The sequence below is a fragment of the Pavona decussata genome, unplaced genomic scaffold (assembly GCF_977016875.1).
Source record: "Pavona decussata unplaced genomic scaffold, jaPavDecu1.1 SCAFFOLD_87, whole genome shotgun sequence".
In the NCBI taxonomy this organism is placed as follows: domain Eukaryota; kingdom Metazoa; phylum Cnidaria; class Anthozoa; order Scleractinia; family Agariciidae; genus Pavona; species Pavona decussata.
In genome coordinates, this window is record NW_028145504.1 from 2,796,267 (window position 1) to 2,822,797 (window position 26,531).

The following is a 26,531-nucleotide window of genomic DNA, read 5'->3' on the forward strand; positions in this document are numbered from 1 at the left end:
AAAGTTATAGAGATATTTAATTTGCTTCGTCCTTCTGACGGAAAGGGGCTCTCAGTTAAGCGAGTTGAGAAGAAGCCAAGGGTTCCCCTCATACCTAGATTTTGTTGACTCAAGCAGCACAAAACTACAGTTTCTGAAGTTTCCCACTTAGCCGTAACGACAAGTCATCCCAAACTGCATTACATTCTTTATTAGAAGAAAGCAAAACAAAACATAGACGATGAGATAAGATGAGATTTTCTATTAAATTATGGATACCTTGGGGAGACTATTATAATCAGCTATATTTTCTTTCACTATCGACTGAAAAAACTATTTCCTTGATGTGACTTAGTTGAATATTATTTTTAATGTAACTTTTCGTAATAATCTAAAACTGATCCACTGTGAGCAGATCGCTTTCTATCAATTCCTTATTAATGCCAACTAACCCACGACAGTTCATGCCGTTCCCTATAAATATGCTTCTTCAGGCAAAAAATTAGATTAAGCCTAAGCTATACGGACCGAACACATTAATCACCTTAATCGAAAGTTGGGCGTCTAACCTAAGGTCTGCGAAATCTAATTACTGAACTAAACTTAGTTAACTACCTTAAACAAAAAGAAGAAAGCAAGGCCTCTTGTAAACTGATATTTTCACATGACTGTGATTCTGTAATAGAACCCAAATATTGTAATTAAGTTCCAAATATCTTCAGTACATGTAATATACCAAACTTGGTTTCTACAATGATAAAATTCTCGGCCTTGCCTTTTTCATTTTGTATTCGAAACTGTCAGATAGCTCTAGATTTTAAACCTTAACAATGAGATTTTGTTTTTAAAAGAGAACATAGGGAAGAAGGTTATTCCTAGTAGTAGCGGTTGAAGTACTGCTTCAGTCTTTACCATCTGTGTGACGAACTGCAAAAAAAAAAAGCATTAACATGAAGTTCAGTTAATGGATAGTTTGTACAAAGCATATTTATAAAAGTGTTTCTGGATTTCTATCTAGATAGATCAGTCAGGACCTTACAATATTTTAGTCTATGACTGATAAAATAGTTACAGGATTGGTTTGTTTTGCTCCAAGTGGGTGACAAAGGCTGAGTAACGGAAACGAAGGTGGTAAGAATGCAAAAAGCCAAAAACAGGTTTTGCTTTAAGGCCTGCAAGGCACGCTAAGATTCTAGTGGCTTGTTGAATGGCTGCCAAGGAGCTTTTTTTGTCCTTTAGAATAACTTTTGCAAGATATAAATTTAGCACATTGGTGATCTTACCGGAAAATCTCTGACACTGCTTATTAAAATAGACAAGTGTCAGTGATATGCTGAAGATCGGTACACAAAATTATCCACTGCGAAAATTGACGACTACGTGCGTAGCGCTGGCCCTTTATTATGAGAAAAATTCAGGGGGTGGGATGGGGAGGGGGGGGGGGGTGAGAGCTGGTGGTAGGGTGTCTCGAGCCTTCAAATTTTGACGTTGAGAGTGGAGCAAAAAGCGTTACGTTTCTCTACTAGGAGCGCGGACAAAACTGCTGATTCTGGAACCCTATAAGTACGACTTTTTTCTTTTGGAGCCCTGAACAGTCAGTGTAACCCAAGACAAGCAGGAGATTTCTGCAACCACTGCCTCTGCGTTCCGAAGGATTCCATGGAGGGCTTGTGGGATCACTTGACTGAAGGCGGTTTACCGAGACCGGGGACCACAAACAGAGGAAAAAAAATCCTTTGAAAGGAAGAAAACCACTGTATAAGCATCCCACTTATCCATGCATTTTTCAGTCAACTTGAAAAGTGAAAACTCACCAATTTGCTTGCAGGTTGTTTTTGAAAATTGAAAAAGCAATACAGTCAGCATACTGACAGCAGCTAGTGAAATTGACACCAGTGGAAATACCAGACGAACATAATCTCCACACTCTTCACAGTCTGCAGATTCACCTCTGCAACGAAAACAAAAAAAATAAGGGGGCCTATAAAGGTAGTTGCATACGTTTTAATTTGGTGCAGATATGAATGGAAAACTAGTATTTTCGATTCATTGCGTAGAACGCATCTTGTGTGAAGCCATCCAAAACGGCGTTAGCATTATTCAATTTTTCACAAAATTGTGTCATTTATTTACGATATTAGTCGGCTTACCTTCGTTCAGGGAACAGGTTTTGAATAAGCATGATCAAGGGTCCCCCTATCATATGTGAAGTGAAGCTCGAAAAGCCAAAAACGAAACCAGATGTGCTCTGAGAGGGAAAATAAAAATATATAATTTTCGCTGTAAGTTAAAATACTGAAAAATAAAAGTAATATCCTAAAGGCCTTCCTATATTTTTTCAAGAGTCTATATGATATTTTTTTCAGTCAGTCTAGGCCACACGTGATAAGCAATTCCAATATTAAGATTTATTTCAAATATTAAATTTCAGGTGATTATGAATGAGCACCCACGCCTTCTATTTCATTTAAGCCTTTGAAATTGTCATGGAAATATGGGCTCTTGCAACTAATTATTAATTCTTCTTTGTTCGATTTTGAATCCTTCAGACACATTGACCTATAATTTTGGCGAATTCGTCACGTGTGACATAGATTCACAAAAACGTTGTACGCATTTGAAAATAATCTATGCTGGTTATAGAAATTCATTATTAGAACAACGAAAGGAAACCCTTTAGAATTTTGGGCAAATTGAAAGAGCCGATCTTGATATTTACAGAAAATATCACAATTTTCATATATCAAGAGAACTGCATAAGTCTGACCCTCAGTTAGCTTATAGGTGAAGTGGTGCCTCATCTGATGAAACTTAGAAGGGGTTTTTCGGGTTAGTAACCGACAAAGTCTTCAATATTCTGATCTATTTGTGGACTTTATTGAGAATTTAACTTTTTTCTGATCAAAGAAGAGCAAGACTTCGTGATCTTCAAAGATAAAACGCAAGTTGAATATAACGATTCTTCAGTAACTATTAACTCACTTTGCTCTCTCCAATGAGCTCTGTTGCAAAGCTAAGTGCATTAACAACCATGGAGGAAAATCCAAATCCCAGCAGCACAACGGCAGGGTAAGTCATGACGCTGTTGGACTGGGTGATGAAATAAAACCAGACAGCAGCGCAGATCACGAGAAAGGCAGCTAAGATGAAGCACGACTGAAGCCAAGAAGAAACGAATTGGATTAGAGGTCGTTTCCACTTCTCCCCTTATCAAGTGCATTTTGGGTAGATAAGAACTCAAAGCAAATGAAACACGGTTCAACGCTAATCATTTGAGACTGATTTTTTTTTTTTTTTTTTTGCTCAAAAACATTGAGGATTCTTGAGATCTTTTGGTGCCATGACAATTTCCTTGATGTTTTTAGCGTTATCGATGTTGAATAGAATTTCTTAATTCACCAATATAATATTAGAAATGAAATTATGCATTGTTCAGCATATGTTGATTAGTGAGCGCAACATCTTTTTTGATAAATAGATCTGTCAGCAAAATATCGAATGTCCCGTCATCAGTTGAGGCTTACTGCCATACCTTATTTCCGATCCTTCCAACAAGTTTCTTTGAAAATCCTGATGATACCGTTGCACTTATCAGCATTATTAGTGGAAGGTAAGCAATGGATTCCTGGGAAAAAAAATGGGAATTTATATTACGGACAATTTTGTCCTGTAACCTTTTGCTCGAAGTATACGTGTTGCATATTAAATTCAGTGTTTATTAAATATAAAAAGTTTCAAAGACATCCTTTCGCAAATAAACTGACTTTGAAACTGGTGCCAATTTAAAAACGGACAGATGGAGAGATAGATGGGGGATTATGGGCAATAAATTAAACTGAAAAATAAGACATAGGAGGGAAGATCCGTAATTGAAAAACTATAATACAATGAATGGATGGACTTAAGAATGGACGTATGGGCGAAAACTTACATAACTACTAAGAATGGCTATTCGAACCTTTTTAAACTTGAGGCTGTAAATGAGGAAAAGTGGCAGATAGGCGTAGGTGTTTTGTTGAAGGATCCTTGCACACGCCAAGATGATGGCCACCTACGGGAGGAAGCAAAACAGAAACGTTAACGCAGCTACAATATTACATATAAATGACTTCTTAAAGGACTTTAATCCAATAACATAAACTGTCGTTATAGGATGAGACCATTTACCTTGTAAAGATGAGGATCCTTAAGCCAGGCGCCCACTGTCTTGGATACAGGTGTTACTAGAAGAGCAGACTCGGGATCACTAGAGGCATTGGAAGGCTTGCTCACTTTGCTATCTGACAAAGTACCACCATTCATTTCCAATGATTTCGGCGAAACGGTGCTCGATGGTAAGTCGTATGCGTTTTTGTCAGTGACTTTTTCTACATGAGATGGACTTGATTCTGTTTCACTGACATCAAATCCTTTATTTTCAACTCCAAGGGAGTCATTGTTTTCTGAGAAGCCTTCTTGGATACTTTTTTCGGGAGTTTCATTGGCGCTGGTCACCTCTTTACTGCTGCTTGTTTCATTTGGAACTTTCAATGTCTGTCCGTTCGCGTTGCATGGCTCTTCCAAACATGTCCCTTTGGAAGTCTTCTCGTCACCATCAGTTACTCCTGCAAGTCCGAAAAATAACGTTTATATGGAACGCTTTTTTTCCGCTTCGACGATTAGACTTCGACGTCAACCGCTAACATTTGAGTATGAACGTGAGCTTTGTGCTGGAGGGAAGACCCAGATCAATTTCCATGCATGTGGTTGTAATAAACTACACGTATTTCTTCGCAGCCAACTTTTTAACTTGTGATTACCCCTATCTGCATTCCAATTTGTTCCCTTTCTGGAAATAGGACAAAGCTAACGCCCTCTATGGAAAATCTCCAGAGTCAACGCTTCTTTTTCGTTGATTCCTCAGCCAATACACTGGACGCTTTTGGTAAACCTTTGTAAATCATTTAAATTTTAAAAATTTTTTAAAAAGTCGTATTCACTAGAATAGGGCATACCTGTGGCCATAGGGGACATCAATTTCACAGGAATAATCGATGCAGACGTTTTTCTCTGAAAGAGAGGGAAATTCAAGTCAAGGAAGAGATCGACCAATTTCTGAGCATACCCGATGAGCAGGAAGTCAAAACGACGCACACCAATAAAGAACCGTAATCGACCTTCTTTGTTATTACCTGCTGTCTTTGATTGATTTGGAAAAAGCACATCAAAATGTATGCGTTTTCAAATTAAAATGCTTGTGTGGAGGGGGGCTTACCACAAACTTTCCAGATGAAGTAAACAATTTCTTCGTCTTCTCACCAGTACGCTCTTTGGTTCCAACGTGGAAAATGAAAGTAAACAACACACCTACAGCTGTCAAAATCATGGCCAGTACCTGGAAAAGCACGAAATAATAATTTATGTCGTTTACTTACTAGGTATTGTGCCTCCACAAGGTACACTTACTCTTAAGCTAGAACTTCAGACTTTCTTTTCGGCTACTGCAGTACTTAGAAACATCAGTCTCACACAATCCTTCACGGCTTCTTTGGAACCATTGGTGTATAAATTGTAATGTACTCAACAACATCCTAAACTGTAACTATTTTTCCACCCCGGCAAGTGTAGTAATGTCTATCTATTAGCAAGGTACTTAGACAGAAATCCCAGTATTAACACCAACTATTCAAACAGATGAAAGGGAAAATGTTTAAAAATCGTGTAACCACTCTAGATTAGCCCATACATTAACTTAAAATGAAGTTATTAAGTCATAATTCAGTAACAATTGTTCCATACTTTTTAAGTTTTCTAAAACAAAACTTTTAATTAAGTGTCGATGCAATAAACTGCCGTTGTGCTAATGTTTTTCCCTTGGTATGCACACGGTATTAAAGGAAATATCGCAGAGTATACGTTACCGTGAAATCCATGAAATTTTTTGCAGAAATTCGATCGCCAGTTTTTTGATCTAAAATTGCCCAAGCCACAAGATAAGTAGTGATGCCACTTAAGTAGGTAAAGGCGGTCCTGAAAAAAGGAAAATTGGATACCAATGAGTGTGTTAAGGACGTAAATAATGATAATCCGGGTGAGTGTAGTTCTGAGAAGGACTGTCTTTGGTGACATTGACTGATATTTCGACCACGTTTACCTGAGCGGAAGTCATAATCAGAGTTAATTAAGTAAAGTGTGAAACGTCAGTAGATGGTATAAATGTCTAGTTATTGACCTGATTGGTTAACGAAGTTCTGGTGTTATTGGCTGTAAAGACTGTAAAAAGTGATTAGTGCGTTTTGATCCGTTTTTGTGAAAAGTGAAAAGTCCGTTGGTCTATTGTTAATACAACCAGTGGTTTTGTCAATTGTTTGATTGCTATCAATAAGTCGTTTGTAAGGTGGTGTTTGTTCTAAGTTAGTAAACCAGCTTTCCAGAGTGAATGTTGATAGTAAATCGTACTATAGGTAATGCACTTAGCACAGTCCCAGTCGATTTTGTAAATGAGTGTTTTTTCTCAAGAAAATGCAGGTAAGCAAAAACAAAGCTTGGACCTCGGGTGAGAGACTTTTCCCTCAGAAGAAAAGTAACGAAAGGTTTTTCTCATAAGTAGATATTGTAAATAAGAAGGAGGAAATCATCCTTGCGAAATAATAATACAGTAGGTTTATTGGTGCGTAGTGGTAGAGCATTTTTGTCTTTTCCTTCCGTCCCCCCAAGTAAAATGCAAAAAAATGGATTTAGAAGTAAAGAAGGTGACTGGCAAACCTCAATGCACTCAATTCAACTGCCTCAGTTTGATCTTTAGCAATGACTGGCATTAGTGAAAGATGGCCAATTTCCAGTATGTTGCCTGAAACAGCCAAAAAGGTGTTCAGTGTGGCCAAATATACCAGAATTTGCCATTTTCCATCATCACCACGGCAAAGAAAACAAGGGCTGAAGAAGAGCGCTATGGAGATTGCTGCCAGCACAGTTGCAAACAAATGCCACGACTTCCTCCTTCCAAGCTTGCTGGACAGGAACGGAATATTGATTCTGTCAACCAATACAGCGCAGATGGGTGACATCAGTACGTGAACCATTCTTTTTTGAAGAATTAACCAGCCAGAATCAGCCGCAGAGATGCTGAGCACTTCCATTAAGAAAACCAGACGGAATGAAAAAAGCAGCTGTCGCATTATATCATTTAACACGTGGCCCACTCCATAGGAAAATCGTTGAAAAGGTGGTGTGCGTGATTCCGAGCTTAGCTTGACGGATTGGCAATGAAACTTCAACATAGGCATGTTTGGCAACCTGTAAGTAACATTCACATCATCACATTAATCAGTACAAAATGCTCTTCCGGAGAGTCTTGTTAATAAGAAACCTTGACAGAGCAGAAGCTAAACTAATCCAACCTAATCAGGTCTAGCGAAATAGTGCTTAATGATAGAAATGTTCTCAAAAGCTATTTTTCATCAATGGAGATGGTTTAGCCATAGCCTCATCTGGTAGATCATTCCACTAAACAATCCCAGGGTAAGTTAAAGCCCGTTTCAGACGCCGTACTTCACATGAGCCGAATTGAATTCAATAAATTAAGGAGGCTCGCAACAGTTTTCGGGCATTGGTGTGGATCTTTTGAAATCAATATTTCGCACGGAAGGCTTGCTTCGATTTCCATCATACTACGCCACCTAAATAATAAACATAAATATTCATTGCACTAGAATAGTAGCCGGAAAATACCAGGCAAAACAAAATATAACTTATGTTCAGAGAAAGAGAACAGCGACTGAAACTTCAGTGGCCGAGTTTCAGCCGTCTTATCTAACACCCGAAATGGTTCATAAACCTAAAACTTGCGCAAAAATCAAGACGAATTATTATTCAAACGCCTCACAATTGAAAAGTAAAATATGTAAGGACAATTTCGAAATATTTTGATTTATGCAAATTACAAGCTTTTCGACTTATTTTAGCCGTTTTAAAACACAAATAACTTCACATCGCAACGACCTATGAAGCCCAAGGTAGTTTTAGAATGTTTTGCTGTGATAAAAGATGTTTGAACAGCAATGAGAAGTTATATCAAGTTTAATTAACAATTATTCACCGAAGTGGAGGTGAATAGTGATGAATATTTACCGAGCCGCGAAGCGGCGAGGTAAATATCCATCACTTTCACCGACACCGACACTGTGGTGAATAATTGTTTTAGTATATACCACACAAGCTGAATAACTAGTGGACCCAAAAATTATTTTATATCTGACAATATGCCGACAAATGGTATAAAATTTTAAAATCTCGTGAGCCACGCGGTAAGCGATTTCTTATTGTAGAAAGTTCCGTCTCGCTTTCTTGCAGACAATTAAAACTTTCGGAGACACTTTTTTAGTTCGTACAGTGTCAATTCTTCAATTTTTCTGTGAAATTCGCCTTGTTGTTGAAACCATGCTGAAAAATATTAGATGCTTTATTGTTTTTATTGTAATTTTAGTGCTCGGCAGTTTTCGTAAACTAGGTATTGAATTTTCATTTTTTCGCCCTGGAAAATGAGGTTGAAAAGATTAAATAACTTATCATTTAATGCCGTCAAACCAAACTTTGTTGCCTTTTTTTTGTTTTGTTTTTTTCAACAGCCGCCTCGTTTATTGAAATAATTTCCTCTTAAGTAACCGTGGCGAAACGGGAAGCCATCTTGTTTCTCTTCGGTTGCTCGGAGGTGAATAGTACTTGGCTAATCACCTCCGAGCTAACCAATCAGCGCGCGCGAAAAGTACTATTCACTTGTGCGGTATATACTAATTATTTTTCTTGCGTTTTTAACATAATTTGCCCATAAGAATGACTTGAATTCACTTTTTTTCTAATTTTGCCTTCAAGTTGTCTAGGGTGAGTAGTTTAAATCCCGAAAGTTTCGTTTTTAAGTGTCTGACTAGCTAGATTTCGAGATACTCGAAGTTGTTTAAAATGAAGTGTTTTGCGTCACCGCTGCTATGGTAACACCTGTTGCTGTTGTTGGTTGAAAAGGTGGTGTAGTATGATGAAAATCGAAGCAGGCCTTAGATGAGAAATATATATATTTGAAAAGATCCACCTCTTGGGATGCCAGAAAAACTGTTGCGAGCCATCAAATGTATCACCCGAGGAAGACAGAAAAAAATGTTAACAGACAACTTGTCGACAGCTTGTGGACTGCACCCGTCTTCCACTCGCTCTTTAGCTGCCAAAAGGTGGCATAACATAGCCTGTAAAATGACTAAACGCCCTTGCAATGCATCCATAACACATTGATGTGTGTAACCTACATGCAGCCGAGCTAAGCTTGCCGATAGAAAAGTTAACCCATCTGACGTACCTTAACAAGATGAACAACAATTACGGTGCACGTACAAGTAAATTCAATCAACGCAAAAGTTAAGTGTTTGATTGTAGAAAATTCAAGTCTCTTGTAGAAAAAGACCATTAGACAGATAACGGCATAATATATTTCACACCGTATTCAAGGCTAGCGCCGAAGACAACTTACTAAACTAAGATTGTTTTAGTTTTTGCAACGAAGGCAAGAGAAATGACCTAGCAAACAAAGTTCCTTCGTGCAAACGATAAACGAGGTATCAACGTTAACCGAGGAAGACATAAAAATATTTACGGGCTACACGCCCTTGCTTTGCATCCATAAAACATTAATGTGCAGTGTGTAAGCTACATACAGCTAATCTCACCAATGAAAAAGTAAACTCATATGACGTACCTTAATAAAGATGAACAACAATTACGGTGCAAGTGAATTCAGTAAATACAAAAGGCAAATGCTGGATTAGAGCAAATAGAACTCTCTCGAAGGAAAAGACGATTCGACAAATGGCGGCATGAAATATTTCAAGCCGTCTATACGGCTGCCTCAGAAGCAAAGTTACTAGAAAAAGGGGCTCGGTAAAAACTTTAGTACAGTTAATGTCCAATAACATTAGCCATCAACTAGCTATTTTTAGGTAAACAATGTAAGCTTTGCATTAGCTCTCTGTTATTGCCTCAGGCAGCACGTTTCTCTCGTGCTCTCCACGTTTCTCACAACCAAAACGGGACAAACGCACCGTCGCTAAGCTGATAAAAGGGACCTTCAGATGAGAGTACGAGTACGACATTGAATACAAGTACGACTATTAAAATTTCAGAGTACTCGTATCCCCAGAACTCTCGCTCTTTCCGGTTGTTTACCAGCAGATAATGCGACCCTAGATACGAGATTATTTTAGTTTTTGCAACGAAAGCAAGACGAATGCTCTAGCTAGCAAACAAAGTTCTTTCGTGCAAACGATAATTCGAAATCTATCAACGACAAACGAGGAAGAGAGGAAAAAAATTTATGTACGAAAAAAGCTTATCCACTACACTCGTCTTCCTCTCACTCTTTAGCCCCCGACAGATCTTGTAACATTTCATATAAATTTGTCCAATAGGATCCAATCGCTCCGCACCGTTGTGTAAGCTACATAAAATTAAGCTTGCCGATGTTGAGCAAACCTCATTTGACGCACCTTAAAATGAACAGCGATTAGATGCAAGTTATTTCAGTCAATGCAAAAGTTAAATGTTTTTTTTTGGAAGAAAAAAAAAGTTTCTTGTAGAAAAAGACGATTCGACAAATAGTGCGGGCATGAAATATTTCACGCCTTGTGCACAGCCAGCAATGAAGGCAAGTAGAGTTATATTGCGAACAAAGTTCCTTCGTGCTAAAGATAATCAAATGTATCAACCGAGAAAGATAGAAAAAAAATTTAAAGAAGGACTAAAAAAGCTTATCGACTGAACTCGTTTTCCACTCGCTCTTCAGCTGCCAACAAATGTCACATAGCTTGTAAATTTGTCCAAAAGAATCCAATTGCTACACGCCCTTAGCATTGCAAACATTGACATTTATAAGCTACAAACAGCGAATCTTGCCGATGGAAAAGTAAAACTCATCTGACGTACCTTAAAGATGAACAACAATTACGGTGCAAGTAAATTCAGTCAATACCAGAAGCAGTTAAGTAGTTGGAGGGAAAACAAGTCTCCTGGAGTCTCCTGCAGAAGAAAACGATCCAAACAGCGGCATAAAATATTACAAGAAGTCTTCACGGCTAGCTCAGAAGACAAGTGACTAAACTAAGGCAGTCGGCAAGAACTTAAATACTTTTTACGTCAAATAGCATGAGGTATTGGAATTATAAGAAGTTTGTTTTTTGGTAAACAGTGTAAGCTTAAAATAGCAAATTTGTATGAATTTCCTTAATCAGTCAGGCAATATTTAAAAACGTTTAGAACCTTGAGGAAAAGAAAAATCAAATGGTTTGGTGCATAAACGTCCAGCTAGGAAAGAGAACTTAGAAAGCTAACGGAAACGAACAGTTGGGAAAGCCCGCTTTTTATTTAACAGATTTTCTTGCTCGCGGCTTGTTGGTTTCTTACCCCGTCTTCTAATAGCTACGTTATAAAAAAAAGAAACAAGGACCATTCAAAAAGCTTGGCAAGCTCTCTGTTATTGCTTCAGGCAACACGTTTTCTCTTGCTCTTCACATTTGTCACGTACAACCAAAACGGGACAGACGCACCGTCGCTAAGCTGATTAAAGGGATCTTCAGATCAGAGAACTGAGAAGTCATTTTTGGGTAAACAATGTAATCTTAAAATAATAAATTTGTGTAAATTTCCATAATCATTCAGACGATAAAAAAGCTTAGATTCTTGAGAAGAAGAAAATTTAAATGGATTCCTGCATGCAAGTCCGTCTAAGAAAGAGAGCTTAGAAAGCTAACAGCAGCGAACAATTTGAGAGAGCCCGCTTTTCATTTCACAAATTTCGTCGCTCGTGGCTCGTTTGTTTCTCATCCCGTTTTCTAGAGCTACGTTATATATATACATATATATATAAAAAAAAAAAAACAAGGACCATTCAAAAAGCTTGGCAAGCTCTCTGTTATTGCCTCGGGCAACACGTTTTCTCGTGCTCTGCACATTTCTCACGCACAACGAAAACGGGACAGACGCACCGTCGCTAAGCTGATAAAAGGGACCTTCAGATCATAATACGAGTACGAGAGTGAATACAAGTACGACTTTCAAGTTTGAGGGCAGTCATATCACCAGAACTCTCGCTCCTTCCCGTTGTTTACCAACAGCTTAGGAGAACCTAGAAGCAGGATAATTTTAGGTTTTGCAATAAAGGCAAGACGAATGACCTAGCAAACAAAGTTCCTTCGTGCAAACGATAAACAAATGTATAAAACATGAAAGACAGAAAAAAATATTTACAGACCAAAACAGCTTATCGCTACATTCGTCTAGAGTCCAATAGCTACACGCCCTTGCATTGCATCCATACAACATTGACGCGTTTAACCTACGTACATCTAAGTTCGCCGATGAAAAACCAACTCACTGATCTAAAATATTTCAAACCATCTGCACGACAAGCGCAGAAGGAAAGTGACTAAACTAAGGCAGTCGGCAAGAACTTAAGTACACCTAACGCCAAACAGCAAAACAGCATGCAAGAGGTATACCAGAAGTACCAGAAGTTCTTATTCGGACACGATGTAAGCTTCAAATAGTGCATTTGTGTAAATTTCCATAATCAGTCAGACGATAAAGACGTTTAGAATCGTGAGAAAAAGAAAAAATCACATGGTTTGGTGCATAAAAGTGCATCATTGAAAGAAAGCTTAGATAGCTCAGATTGCAACGAGCAGTTTGGAAAGTCCGGTTTTCGTTTCAAAGATTTCTTCGCTCACGGCTTGTTTGTTTCTTATACTGGCCGTTTCCTAGTCCATGAACCATTCCGCGAGAAGCTTGGCAAGCTGCCTGTTATTGCCTCGGGCAACACGTTTTTCTCTTGCTCTCCACATTTCTCACGTACAACCAAAACGGAACAGACGCACCGTCGCTAAGCTGATAAAAGGGAACTTAAGATCAGAGTACGGGAACGAGAATGAGTACAAGTACGAGTTTCAAATTTCAGAGCGGTCATATCCCCAGAAGTCTCGCTCTTTCCCGTTGCTTACCAGCAGATAATGCGACCCTAGATGCGAAATTGTTTTAGTTTTTGCAACGAAGGCAAGACGAATGACCTAGCTAGCAAACAAAGTTCCTTCGTGCAAACGATAATTCGAAATGTATCAACGTCAATCGAAGAAGATAGAAAAAAAAATTGATGGAAGCTTATCCACTAAACTCATGTTCCTGTCGTTCTTTAGCTGCCAAAAAATGTTGTAACATAGCTTGTAAATTTTGTCCAATAGAATCCAATGGCTACACACCCTTTCACTGCATCCACAAAATATTGACGTTGTGTAAGCTACATAAAGCTAAGCTTGCCGATGTTAGGCAAAACTCATCTGACTTACCTCAAAATGAACAGCAATTAGGTGCAAGTAATTTCAGTCAATGCAAAGGTTAAATGTTTTTGATTTTTTTTGGAAGAGAATACAAGTTCCTCGTAGAAAAAGACGATCGACAAATAGTGCGGGTACAATAATTTCACGCCTAGTGCACAGCTAGCAATGAAGGCAAGTAGAGTTACATTGCGAACAAAGTTCCTTCGCGCTGACGGTAATCAAATGTATCAACAGAGAAAGATAGGAAAAATGTTTTAAAAAGGACGAAAAAAGCTTATCGACTGAACTCGTCTTCCACTCGCTCTTCAGCTGCCAACAAATGTTGTCACATAGCTTGGAAATTTGTCCAAAAGAATTTAATGGCTACACGCCCTTGCATTGCAAACATTGACATGTGTAAGCTACAAGCAGCGAAGCTTGCTCATGGAAAAGTAAAACTCATCTGACGTACCTTAAAGATGAACAACAATTACGGTGCAAGTAAATTCAGTCAATGCAGAAGTTAAATCGTTTGAGGGAAAACAAGTCTCCTGCAGAAGAAAACGATCCAAACGGCAGCGGCATGAAATATTTCAAGAAGTCTGCACGGCTAGCTGAGAAGACAAGTTACTAAACTAAGGCAGTCGGCAAGAACTTAAGTACAGTCTAGTGACGTCAAATAGCATGAGGTATTGGAATTATTGGAATTTCTTTTTTTGGTAAACAGCGTAAGCTTAAAATAGCAAATTTGTGTGAATTTCCATAATCTGTCAGGCAATAAAAACGTTTAGAATCTTGAGGAAAAGAAAAATCAAATGGTTTAGTGCATAAAAGTCCAGCTACGAAAGAGAGCTTAGAAAGCTAATAGAAACGAACAGTTGGGAAAGCCCTCTTTTTATTTCACAGATTTCACCTTGCTCGCTCCTTGTTTGTTTCTTACCCCGTTTTCTAGTAGCTACGTTATAAAAAAAAAAAAAAAAGAAAAAAAGAACCATTCAAAAAGCTTGGCAAGCTCTCTGTTATTGCCTCGGGCAACACGTTTTCTCGTACTCTTCACAGACGCACCGTCGCTAAGCTGATAAAAGAAACCTTCAGATCACAGAACTCATTTTAGGTAAACAATGTAAGTTTAAAATAGTTAATTTGTGTAAATTTCCATAATCATTCAGACGATAAAAAGTTTAGATTCTCGAGAAAAAGAAAATTTTAAATAGTTTGGTGCATGAAAGCCCATCTAGGAAAGAGAGCTTAGAAAGCTAACAGCAGCAAACAGTTTGGAAGAGCCTGCTTTTCATTTCACAGATTTCGTCGCTCGCGGCTTGTTTGTTTCTTACCCCGTTTTCTAGAGCCACGTTATAAAATTGAAAAAGAAAAAAAACTAGGACCATTCAAAAAGCTTGGAAAGCTCTCTGTTATTGCCTCGGGCAACACGTTTCTCTGGTGCTCTCCACATTTCTCACGTACAACCAAAACACGACCGACGCACCGTCGCTACGCAATGCAGAAATTAAATCATTGGAGGGTGAACAAGTCTCCCGCAGAAGAAAACGATCCAAACAGCGGCATGAAATATTTCAAGAAGTCTGCACGGCTAGCTCAGAAGGCAGTCATTTCTCACGTACAACCAAAACGGGACAGACGCACAGTCGCTAAGCTGATAAAAGGGACTTTCAGATCATAATACGAGTACGAGATTGAATACAAGTACGACTTTCAAATTTCAGAGCGGTCATATCCCCAGAACTCTCGCTCCTTCTCATTGTTTACCAACAGCTTAGGAGAACCTAGAAATAGGATGGTTTTAGGGTTTGCAATGAAGGAAAGACGAATGACCTAGCAAACAAAGTTCAACAAATGTATCAAACATGGAAGACAGAAAAAAATATTTACAGACCAAAACAGCTTATCGACTACATTCGTCTAGAATCCAATGGCTATACGCCCTTGCATTGCAACCATTCAACATTGACGCGTGTAACCTACATACAGCTAAGTTCGCTGATGAAAAACAAAACTCATCTGAAATATTTCAAGCCATCTTCAGGGCAAGCGCAGAAGAAAAGTTACTAAACTAAGGCAGTCGGCAAGAACTTAAGTACAGCTAACGCCAAACAGCAATACAGCATGCAAGAGGTAAACCAGAAGTACCAGAAGTTCTTATTAGATAGACAATGTAAGCTTAAATAGCAAATTTGTGTAAATTTCCATAATCAGTCAGACGATAAAAACGTTTAGAATCTTGAGAGAAAAAGAAAAATCATAAAAGTCCATCAACGAAAGAAAGCTTTGAAAGCTAATAGTAACGAGCAGTTTGGAAAGTCCGGTTTTCGTTTCACAGATTTCTTCGCTCGCGGCTTGTTAAATGTTTCTTATAACGGCCGTTTTCTAGTCCATAAACCATTCCGCGAGAAGCTTGGCAAGCTGCCTGTTATTGCCTCGGGCAACACGTTTTCTTTTTGTTCTCCAAGAAACTGAATTGCAATTCAAAGTCGTACTCGTACTCAAACATTGAGTGCCCTATCCTCTTGAGTGGATCTGGTTCTTTGTCTACTTAAAGTTTGGGTTGGATCTTCAAATCAAGGGTACACAAGCTTACAATGTGGAACCTTATTAAAGCTGACTCTGGTAATTTTAAAACAATAAATGTTTCACTCTTGTCTTAGTTCGATTCCACTCAAAGTTTAAAAGACAATTATTATCATTTTTTAACCCTACGCTTCCAAACATTGGAATAAAAAAAAATTATCCACTCGCAATAAGTTATTTAAAAAAATTATTGAATAGTTGAACAAGTGAAGAAGTTGTTCACTCCAAACTCCTTCAAGTTAATTGTTAGATGACATAGCTCTTGGCGCGCTCACGTGTGATACAAATAAAATTCCTGTTTTTAATTATAAATAAGCAGCACAGTAAGGTAAGGCATGGAAAAGTCTTGTAGATAGGTACACTTTATTTGTGCACGGTATCAATTTAATTCATATTTACATGCTCTTCGATCGAGCCGTGTATTTTGATCAATTACTTAACTAATTTTGAATTCTTTTCATTTTGAATATGACCTCTGACTTATTCTTTGTGTTCAACGATGCTGTTTTTATGCCACATAGGGCATTTCAGCTGGATTTGGTTTGGCTCGTTTACGTGCGTTATAGTTTTCAAGAACTCCCTTGCTTGTTGAGATTTGTGTAATTTCTAGGACAGGAATTAATCATTGCTTGTATTGTGCAATGAGCTTTCTGTAGTTGTTGTAACGCCGGGCCCGGCTATAAGTTGTTGTCTCAAGGTGCTGTGTTTCTTGCCACTGCTATTTGGTTTTTAGGTTCTCTGGTAATCGTTGTAGCGTGTTATAGAGCTATGCAACATGTGACAGTAACATAAGTGTTGAATAGTCCGTAAATCACGACTGTGTTTTTGCAAATGCTTCGCTCCACTGTTATAGTGCGTTTGAATTGTGAGAGCTCAGTGATTTTCTCCCTTTGTTAACAGAAGTGTGCATCGACTGTGTTTTAAATTTACCATTAAATGAGAGTCAATGTTTGGTTCAAGCTAAGCGAGGTGTTGATGCCATAAAAAAGTCATGACATTTAAGACAAAAAGCATCAGTGTGTGTGTGTGTGTGTGTGTTTTTTCTTGAAAGGTTTTAGAGGCAGCTTTCCGTGTAGGGGTAAAAACAAACGTCCAATTACAAACCCTGTCTGTATACGGAAGACCCTTGTGAGGGGTGTGCGGAGTTGGCCCCCCAACCCCCAAGACAAAAACTCCTAGGTACGACCCAGGTTAATGTCCAATAATATGCAAGAAGTACCGGGATTACTAGAAGTTATTTTTAGGTAAACAATGTAATCTTAACATGGCAAGCTCTCTGTTATTGCCTCGGGCAACACGTTTTTCTCGTGCTCTCCACATTTCTCACGTACAACCAAAACGGGACAGACGCACCGTCGCTAAGCTGATAAAAGGGATCTTCAGATCATAGTACGAGTACGAGGTTGAATACAAGTACGACTTTCAAATTTCAGAGCGGTCGTATCCCCAGAACTCTCGCTCCTTTTCGTTGTTTACCAACAGCTTTGGAGAACCTAGAAACAGGTCTGGATAGTTTTAGGTTTTGTAATGAAGCAAAGACGAATGACCTAGCAAACAAAGTTCCTTCATGCAAACGATAAACAAATGTATCAAACATGGAAGACAGAAAAAAATATTTACAGACCAAAACAGCTTATCGACTACATTCGTCTAGAATCCAATGGCTACACGCCCTTGCATTGCATCCATACAACATTGACGCGTGTAACCTACATACAGCTAAGTTCGCTGATGAAAAACAAAACTCATCTGAAATATTTCAAGCCATCTTCAGGGCAAGCGCAGAAGAAAAGTGACTAAACTAAGGCAGTCGGCAAGAACTTAGGTACAGTTTACGCCAAACAGCAATACAGCATGCAAGAGGTATACCGGAAGTACCAGAAGTCCTTATTAGGTAAACAATGTAAGCTTTAAATAGTACATTTGTGTAAATAACAAATTCAGCGCAGATAAATTCATTCAATTCAAAAGTTAAATGTTGGATTGGGGGAAATACAAGTCTCTTGTGACATAAAAAAAAACCGATTCGACAAAAGGCCGCATGAAATATTTCACACCATGTGTACGGCTAGCGCACAAGACAAGTTATCAAAGTAAGGCCCTCGGCAAGAGGTAAAAGTACAGTTTGCCTCCAAAGCATGAGGTACTGGAAGTAAAAAGTTCTATATTTGAAGAAGTCTCCACGGCTAGCTAGTTGGCTAGCTGCACGGTTAGCTGCACGGCTAGAAAAGTTACTGAAAGAAAAAGGAATTCGGGAAGAACTTAAGTACAGTTTTCAATCCGTCCCATAGCAAGAGGTTCCGGTCGTGACGGAAGTTCCACAATTTAAGTAGACAATGTAAGCTTTAAATAGTAAATTTGTGTAAATTTCCATAATCAGTCAGACGATAAAAACGTTTAGAATCTTGAGAAAAAGAAAAAATCACATTGTTTGGTGCATGAAAGTGCATCAACGAAAGAAAGCTTAGAAAGCTAATACCAACAAGCAGTTTGGAAAGTCCGCGCTTTTCGTTTCACAGATTTCTTCGCTCGCGCTTGTCAGTTAAATGTTTCTTATACCGGCCATTTTCTAGTTCATTAACCATTCCGCAAGAAGCTTGGCAAGCTGCCTGTTATTGCCTCGGGCAACACGTTTTCCTTTTGTTCTCCAAGTAACTGAATTGCAATTCAAAGTCGCACTCGTACTCAAACCTTGAGTTCCCTATCCTCTTGAGTGGACCTGGTTCTTTATCTACTTACTTTGAGTTGCATCTCTAAAGCAAGGATACACAAGCTTACACGTTTTACTCTTGTCTCAGTCCGATTCCACTCAAAGTTTAAAAGACAAATTATTATCATCTTTTAACCCTGCGCTTGCAAACATTGGAATAAAGAAAATTATCCACTCGCAATAAGTTATTCAAAAAATATTAAATAGAAACAAGTGAAGAAGTTGGTCCCTCCAAACTCCTTCAAGTTAATTGATAAACGACATAGCTTTTGTCGCGCTCACGTGTGATACAAATAAAATTCCTGTTTTTCATCACAATTTAGGCTAGGCGGCTTGGAACTTCTGGACAGATATTTTATAGAGACTAACCATCTTTGCATTTGCACGATGTCTGGCCGCAGTCACATATGCGATCACGACTTTATAATCGTAAAAGTGGTTGAAAAAAACACTTTGAATGATCTCGTGCGATTGCCAAAATGGAACACTACATTCGAAACTACCGTTCCGTTTTAATTCCAACAGACGTCGTTCATAGTTTAAATTACAATTTGTCTGTTTATAGGAAACCGCCAAAGTTTGTTCATAAACACTTTTCTATTTTTATATTATACAATAGACCTTATTCCAAAATGGTTACCATTTTGATATCTTTTTGTTGATATTCAAATAAGCCCTCCTTACCTCGTTCTTAAGCTCAAAGTTCAAAAGAATATTTTACTTTGAACGAGGCAAGAAGGGCTAATTTGAATGCAAACAAAAGAATATTAAAATGGAAGACATTTTGGAATAAGGTTTATGGAAAATAAAAAAGTCACGTTTTGATTCAGGGATGTAGCGGACATATTGACGCCCGCATAACGTCATTGAGTTTTGTTACCGGCGCTTGTGATGGAAGTGGTGTCTAATCTCGTACCCAGATCACATTTTAACATTTCCAAACCTGCAATGAGATCTGGGTACGAGATTACAGTAGAGTATAAACCATAATTTAATAGAGCGTAAAATTCGCTTATCTTTGCGACCAAGCCAACAAAAGAACGGCATGCCTTGGATAGTTTAAGTTGCAAACCGCCGCTTTTTAATTTCCACTTGTTTTCTCGATCGTTTGTAAAAGTTGAAGCCAAGTTGAGTTAGCAGGAGTAGGTTCTTCTTGTGGGCCACCCGACTTAAAAATACTCCAACTTAGCTGAATGGACACTGACAGACAAGTTGAGTTGAGCTCATGCGCATGAATAAATTCGAATAGATGGACGCACGAATGGATAGGTGAAAAGGAAGGTTAAGCAACGATGAATTTTTATTTTCCAGTAATGTTTTCGTTACCTGCGCCGTCTTTGTTGCTTGAGTCGAGTCCTGTTAACAGTGGATTGACAGATACGGAAACTAGTAATATGAGCTGCTGCCTTCGATACCTTTTCAAACTGAACTTTATAAATAAGCAGCACAGCAAGGTAAGGCATGGAAACGTCTTGCAGATAGGTAAACTTTATTTATACACGGTATCAATTCATATTTACATGCTCTTCCATCGAGCCGCGTGTTTTGATGAATTACTTAACTAATTAAATTATCTAACTAAATAAATTATTTGTACAAGATCATACTAAAAGCTATAAAAACTATCCTTTATTAACTATAATTAAATTCTAAATTAAATGCACGATTTAAAAGAGCTAAGAGTGCGTTGTGTCTTAGCCCTCAAAGGCAAGCTGTTCCAGAGAACAGAACCACGATTTTGAAAACTTGCTTCAGTACTCGGTCTAGGAACGAAAAGGTTGTATTTTGAATTTCTTAGATTGTGTGAGTGACCACTGGATGCAGCTTTAAAGATAGTATTTAAACGAGTCGGAGAAAGATTATGGAGAGCCTTAAACATAATGAATGCTGCTGTGATGTTATTGACTAGGGACCCCACGGGATTCTGGTTCCCTGACTGTTTTCTTGTGCCACCCCGCAGACTGTTTTGGTGGCCATGTTTGAGTTCAGTGCGAAAGCACGTGTTGGACAGTTTTCACTTCGTTTCTTTCTTGAGAATATTTAAAGTTAAGGTTTAGAACTGTGTTAGACACAGATTTACAACATGGTGTCAGACGTGGGCGCTTTTTGAGAAGTGAACGAATTGCACGAAGGTACGGAAAAGGTGACAAATCGTGTCCTGATGGCCGAAAGAGATTCACGCGCAAGAGTGAGGATACGCACACATATTTTGGATCTGTTTAACTGGGAACTGTTTCTGACAACGGAAAGAGAAACAAAAGCTTGATTACTCTCAAGATTGCAGGAAGAGACTTTCGAATCAAGGCAGACACAGGTGCAGAAGCCACAATTATCCTCTACAACTTTTACACGCAAATCACTAAGAAACCTCTACAAAAGATTCACCAACCTCTTAAAGGCTGGCTTGCAAAGAAACACATACACCCAAAGGGCTCTGTGTCTCTTCCGACTCAGTACAAGGACCAAAAACTGGATGTATTGTACCTTGTTGTGGAAGGCGACTTCACACCACCGTTGGGTTGGGATGCCTGCCTGGATCTGGAAGTGATTAAGTTTATGAATCTTCAATTAATAGATACACCTGAGCCTCAAGTCGTGAATTCAGAAACATCAAGACAAGATGAAGACCAGAGTATTTTCGAGACTGACCCTGTACTGCGTGAATATCAAGACTGTTTCAGTGACAAGCCTGGTAAACTGCCAACAAAAGTGCATTTGGAGATTGATCCTTCAGTACCTCCAGTAGTCCCACCCACCGAGGAAAATACCGATTGCTCTTCTAGAGCCAGCACAAGAAAAACTCAAAGAGATGGAAGAAGATGGTATTATTGTCAAAGTGGAGGAACATACACCTTGGGTGTCATCTATGCTAGTTGTTGACAAAAGGAAAGCCAAAGATAGAGACATGAACATTCCACCATCTAAGGCCGTTGGAGGCCATATCCAAGAAACCGTTGAATGCTGCTCCTCCCAGGCTACAAAGAATGCTGCTAAAACTTACCAAGTATGACCTGGATGTTCTTTATGTTCCTGGGAAGAAACAAGTCATCTCAGACTGCCTTAGCAGAGCACCTCTTACTGATACCGACCCAGTTAGTGAACCTGAAGATGTCATCGGAGTGAATCTTATTGAGGAACTTGGATTTGAAAGAAGTACACGGAAGAGATTTTAAGACACTTCTTGCACAGATGAGACTTCACGAGTGGTGATGGAGTATGTCATGAAAGGCTTACGTTCAGAAAAAGAGCAAGTTGATGAGCTTGCCAGGGAGTACTGGAGCTTCAGAGAAGAGCTAAGCGTAGAAGATGAGCTGCTCTTCCAATCTGACCGACTAGTTGTCCCAAGACCATTGCGAGCCGAAGTGTTGGATGAAATTCATGGAGCACACTTAGGAGAAAACAAAAGTATTTGTTTTGTAAGAGACTGTGTTTTCTGGCCTTCAATGACAGCTCAAATCAAAGGCAAAGTCAGCTCCTGCCCTATTTGTAACGCTTTTCGCAACAAATAGCAGAGAGAGTGACCTATTGGTCACTGATTTCTATTCAAAGTACTTTGAAGTAGAGCTACCTCACCAGAAACCTGCCACCTGTGTCATCAACAACCTGAAGAAGTTATGTGCAAGGTTTGGAATCCCAGACGAGGTTGTTAGTGATAATGACTCGCAGTACCGCAATACCAGAAATAGTGACAGGCACATTAGTTCAAAGAATTTGCCCAAGAGTGGGGATTCCACTATACTACAATCTCACCAGAGTATCCTCAATCGAACGGTGCAGCTGAGAGGGCAGTACAAGCTGCGAAACGTATCCCAAAGAAGGCTGCAGCAGACCACAAAGACCCATTTGAAGGCCTGCTCAAGTATCGCAATACACCTTTTCAATATATAGGTTTATCACCTGTACAGTTGCTGATGAGTCGTCGAACACGCACTGACAATGATCGGGACCCATAGACGTCTCTTACTACCACAAGCTGTTGACCCTGATAAAATTGTTGAAGCCCTCAAACTTCTCCAGAACATTTCCAAGAGGAATTATGACAAACCAAGGCAAGGATTTGCCTCCAGTTGGTGCGAATTCGTCCAAACAGAGGGCAAGAATGACGCAAAGCAGAAGTGTTGCCAAGGTCATACCTCTTGGAAGATGACCAAGGACGTATTTACAGAAGAAATAGGAGACAGGTCATCTCAGTTACAAATGATCAGCCCATGCACCCAACGGCTGCGTGATCCTGTAGTTCCAACAATACATGACTCACCATGGAGTCCACATTTGCCTGAAACTGACCAACCGGCATCCACGGAAGCAGAAGTACCAATCAAATTCACAACAGGTGCACACAGGTCGACCATTACAACAAGATCTGGACGGCAAGTCAAAAAGCCAGAAAGACTCATTGACTCCTGTTTGAGGGCAGATGTTGTAATGTTATTGACTAGGGACCCCATGGAAATCTGGTTCCCTGACTGTTTTACTTGGGCCCCCCGCAGACTGTTTTGGTTGCCATGTTTGAGTTCAGTGCGAGAGCACATGTTGGACAGTTTTCACTTCGTTTCTTTCTTGAGAATATTTAAAGTTAAGGTTTAGAACTGTGTCAGAGACAGATTTACAACAATTGCTAGTTGCTTTGAACCGAGGTTACGGGTAAAGTGGAAGATCTAACATTTAAGTCAGAGAAAGTGATTTTGCAGTTTTTGGAATCTCTCGGACTGACACACACCTATGCTGCCCCATACGACGGAGCTACAATAATCAAAGTATGGTTGGATGAGAGCTTTATAGATTATAATAAGAGTCTCACGGAGAACCAAGTTCCTGACACTTTTGGTAGCCCCAAAGGCGACGGATGCTTTTCAGACTGTATTGTCAATATGGGAGTCCCACGATAAGCCCTAATCCAAATCAATGCCAAGATACTTACAGGTTTTAGCTCTTTCTAGGGAATGTTCATCGATCTTTACATCAAAACTGGTGGTTTGAATAACTCAACTTCTTTTGGCTGCCAATAATAGAATTCTTGTTATTGTTGCTGTTGTTGTTTTTTTACATTAAGATTAAGTTGGCTTGTAGCCAGATCTGAATTTCAGCTAAGTCGCTATTTAACTTGGATTGTAAATCTGCCGGACCACTTGAGGATAGAGGTCCCAGGATCGATCCCTGTGGGACACCGCAAATGATGGGGCAACAGTCTGACATGTGGCCATTTACAAAGGTTTTCTGTTTACGATTAGTTAGATACGACCTAAACCACTTCAAAATATGGAAATCCACTCCATAAAATTGAAGTTTCTGCAGTAAGATGCGGTGATCCAAATTGTCGAAAGCTTTTTTGAGGTCGATAAAAAGTACTCCATTTATGAGACCATTGTCTATGTTTAGGTACCACTCCTTAGTAGCTTCTAGAAGGGCAGTTTGAGTGGAGTGTGGGGTCTAAAACCAGACTGAGTGACTACTAGGAGATCGTGCACTATTAGATACTCATAGAACTGGTCGAAAGCTATTCTTTCTATCAATTTGGTGATCACAGGCAAAACAGAAATTGGCCTGAAGTTGTTGGGGGCGATACTCTCGCCAGTTTCACTCATATGGGAAGATAACAATAGTGATATACAAGTTAAGTGCAACCTATGTAATGAAACAACAAACAAATCAAAAGCCAAAATTCATATGGTTCGATTCAGCGAATAGGCTAATTCCTACTTGGTGAGGATCGAGTTAAGCCAGCATATGCATCGTACTGTCTTGTATGCATGTAGAGACCATGCTGAAAAAGCAGATTCAGGGTCACCAGAGACAAAGGAAGATTTTTTTAACCATCAGGTGGCTCTGTGATGGAGAACTACGATCATTTTCTCAAAAGTTCAATTAAACGGTGTTCGGAAACTATTCGTCCATTCCAATGTCAGCGATCCAGTTTTGTTTCGCTTCAATCAAGACCCTTGTAGACTGCGGATAATAATCCACATCTGATGAAAACACCACACACAGTATGCGTCGGCCCTCAAAGACATTTAGCAAAACCCTAAAAATGAAGAACGGCCGATAATCGGTTCGTATAAATTACCCCTTACTCTTTTTTTATAAAAATTTATTTTATAAGAATATCGGGGCTGAAATTTGCGAAATTTTAAGAATATTTTAAGAATAAACCCGAGGCTGAGATTTTGAAAAGAATCATGTATAATTTTGTGTGTTGAAAATTTGTAAATACAATACAATTATACGTTTTTAACTAAACCGTATAAAATTCTTCCTTTCTCTAAAGGCAAAACTAGCCAATAAAACCATAAAAACCTGCACTATCTCGCTGGCTGCAATGAAAAGTGATGGAGCACGTGCACAATGTAACTCACGATACAGATCTGGACACCAAACACTTGTGCTCCTGCACTTGTAATGGCATGATACCCCAATACATTCTAAAACGGAAATGTTATACGCTATACAGGTAATCTAAGAATATTCACAACCTGAACATTTCGAGGTCTTCAGGCCAAAGTTTCACGACTGATCCCCTATTAACTTGAAAGGAGAAAGAATTCCGCCCAATGCAATAAAATCCAGAATCCGGAAGCGAGCCGCAAAATTTTTGATGGAATCCAGCGGCCTGGAATCCAGAATCATCATCAAGCTCTGAAATCTGGAAACCGCTCAAGTTCGGAGTTTGGACTCAGCAATCCACTTGTATTGTAAATTGATGTGAAAACCATAGTTGGAAAAGCTGATAAAAATAAATTAAAGTTTATCGGACAGGGGAAAACAAAGAAAATGCTTCGATAAGAACGCAAGAGACTTGTGGGGGTCGAGTAGAGCACAGTGAGCTTAATGACATGCAGGGTGCCCGATATCTCTACGCAAAAATTCCTGAAATGAACAATTCGTCAGTTGACTGAATCGATCACGTCATCGCCAAAGGTTCTCTTCTCCCAAAGCCATTTATTTCTGTCTTCTTTTTTATGGAAGTGTGAATAAAATGAATTGAATTTCAAGACTTCAATGTCTTCATTGCTGGGGGTATAGACGAATCCATAATCATATTCGCCTCATTTATAGCATTGTCTCTTTCCGTAGTCATGGAAACTAGCTCAAGTAACACAAAAGAAAGAGTCATCACAAGTCAAACCATTGTCACTAAAGATAAACATTTGGTTTAAATAATAATAATAATAATAATCATCATCATCATCATCATCATCAGCATCTTTATTGAGGAAACTTTTTCACAAAATGTGGTTTTCGAAAAGGACCTCAAAGATTAAGACTAAAATGAATACATAAAATTAAAAGAAAACAAAGCAAGATATATAAATAAATACATTAATTATATTAAGAAATTAAAAGCATGTCGCTTGAATGTATTCATATTAGCAGATTCTCGTATTACCTGGCTAAGTGAATTAAAGTCATTTTCAGCATGATATGCAGTTCTTTGTTTCCCCCCAATTTCTCTTAACGCTGGGAAGAAAGGCTTGACCTGTAAATTCTGCTTAGAAGATAATTGGCCGCTAATAAATTTATACGTCTTTGACTGCACTTTGACAACGCAGGAGGGTCCCGTTTATAAGGCTCCACTGCTTCTGTAAAGGCCATGCTGTTTTCTTCGTTAATGTGTAAGGGGTTTCGATACAGTATTTTAGGGCTCGTGGTTACACTAGTTGTTGCTTTTGGATTGAGGGTTGTAAGGATTAACATTTTAGTAGAACCTCTATTATATGACGACAACAAACAAAAACTCTTGAAATCAGTAAATCGTGAAACTAATAGCAAAATCTTGAATTATGGTATATGGCAAACAAAAACAAAAAAATGAAAAAAGTTCTGTGTTTGATTTTAAATAAATCGTAGAAGCGTTTTTTATGGTAAATGTAAATAGAACGAAAAATAAACAACTCTCTCAAGAGATGACTTGAAAATATTGGCAAAACGTGCCT

General features: G+C 38.8%; 1 protein-coding gene across 2 annotated transcripts; it reads right to left on the bottom strand.

Annotated features, from left to right (window-relative positions):
* Positions 1-330: 330 nt before the first annotated feature.
* On the bottom strand, positions 331-13,912 carry LOC146474783 (major facilitator superfamily domain-containing protein 12-like). 2 transcript variants are annotated; one of them, XM_085116260.1, is made up of 13 exons: positions 13,777-13,903; positions 10,924-11,006; positions 6,724-7,254; positions 5,880-5,988; positions 5,234-5,353; positions 4,974-5,028; positions 4,147-4,583; positions 3,938-4,030; positions 3,512-3,604; positions 2,962-3,135; positions 2,130-2,227; positions 1,794-1,930; positions 331-906 (listed from the first exon to the last, which is right to left on the bottom strand). In XM_085116260.1, exons 3-13 carry the CDS (start codon positions 7,242-7,244, stop codon positions 881-883), a joined length of 1,863 nt encoding a protein of 620 aa, XP_084972386.1. In that variant the 5' UTR covers positions 7,245-7,254; positions 10,924-11,006; positions 13,777-13,903; the 3' UTR covers positions 331-880. The 2 variants fall into 2 exon arrangements, with proteins under 2 accessions (XP_084972386.1, XP_084972385.1); XM_085116259.1 differs by lacking the exon at positions 10,924-11,006 and having other exon boundaries at positions 13,777-13,912.
* Positions 13,913-26,531: the final 12,619 nt, after the last annotated feature.

What these genes read in the sequence shown, in the direction of transcription:
- LOC146474783 (XM_085116259.1), bottom strand. Translation starts at nt 7,244, where the DNA reads ATGCCTATGTTGAAGTTTCATTGCCAATCCGTCAAGCTAAGCTCGGAA. An exon ending in GATGTCCCCTATGGCCACAG is followed by an intron (nt 4,584 to 4,973) that starts GTATGCCCTATT and finishes TCGGACTTGCAG; the next exon opens with GAGTAACTGATGGTGACGAG. An exon ending in AACAACCTGCAAGCAAATTG is followed by an intron (nt 907 to 1,793) that starts GTGAGTTTTCAC and finishes TTTTTTTTGCAG; the next exon opens with TTCGTCACACAGATGGTAAA.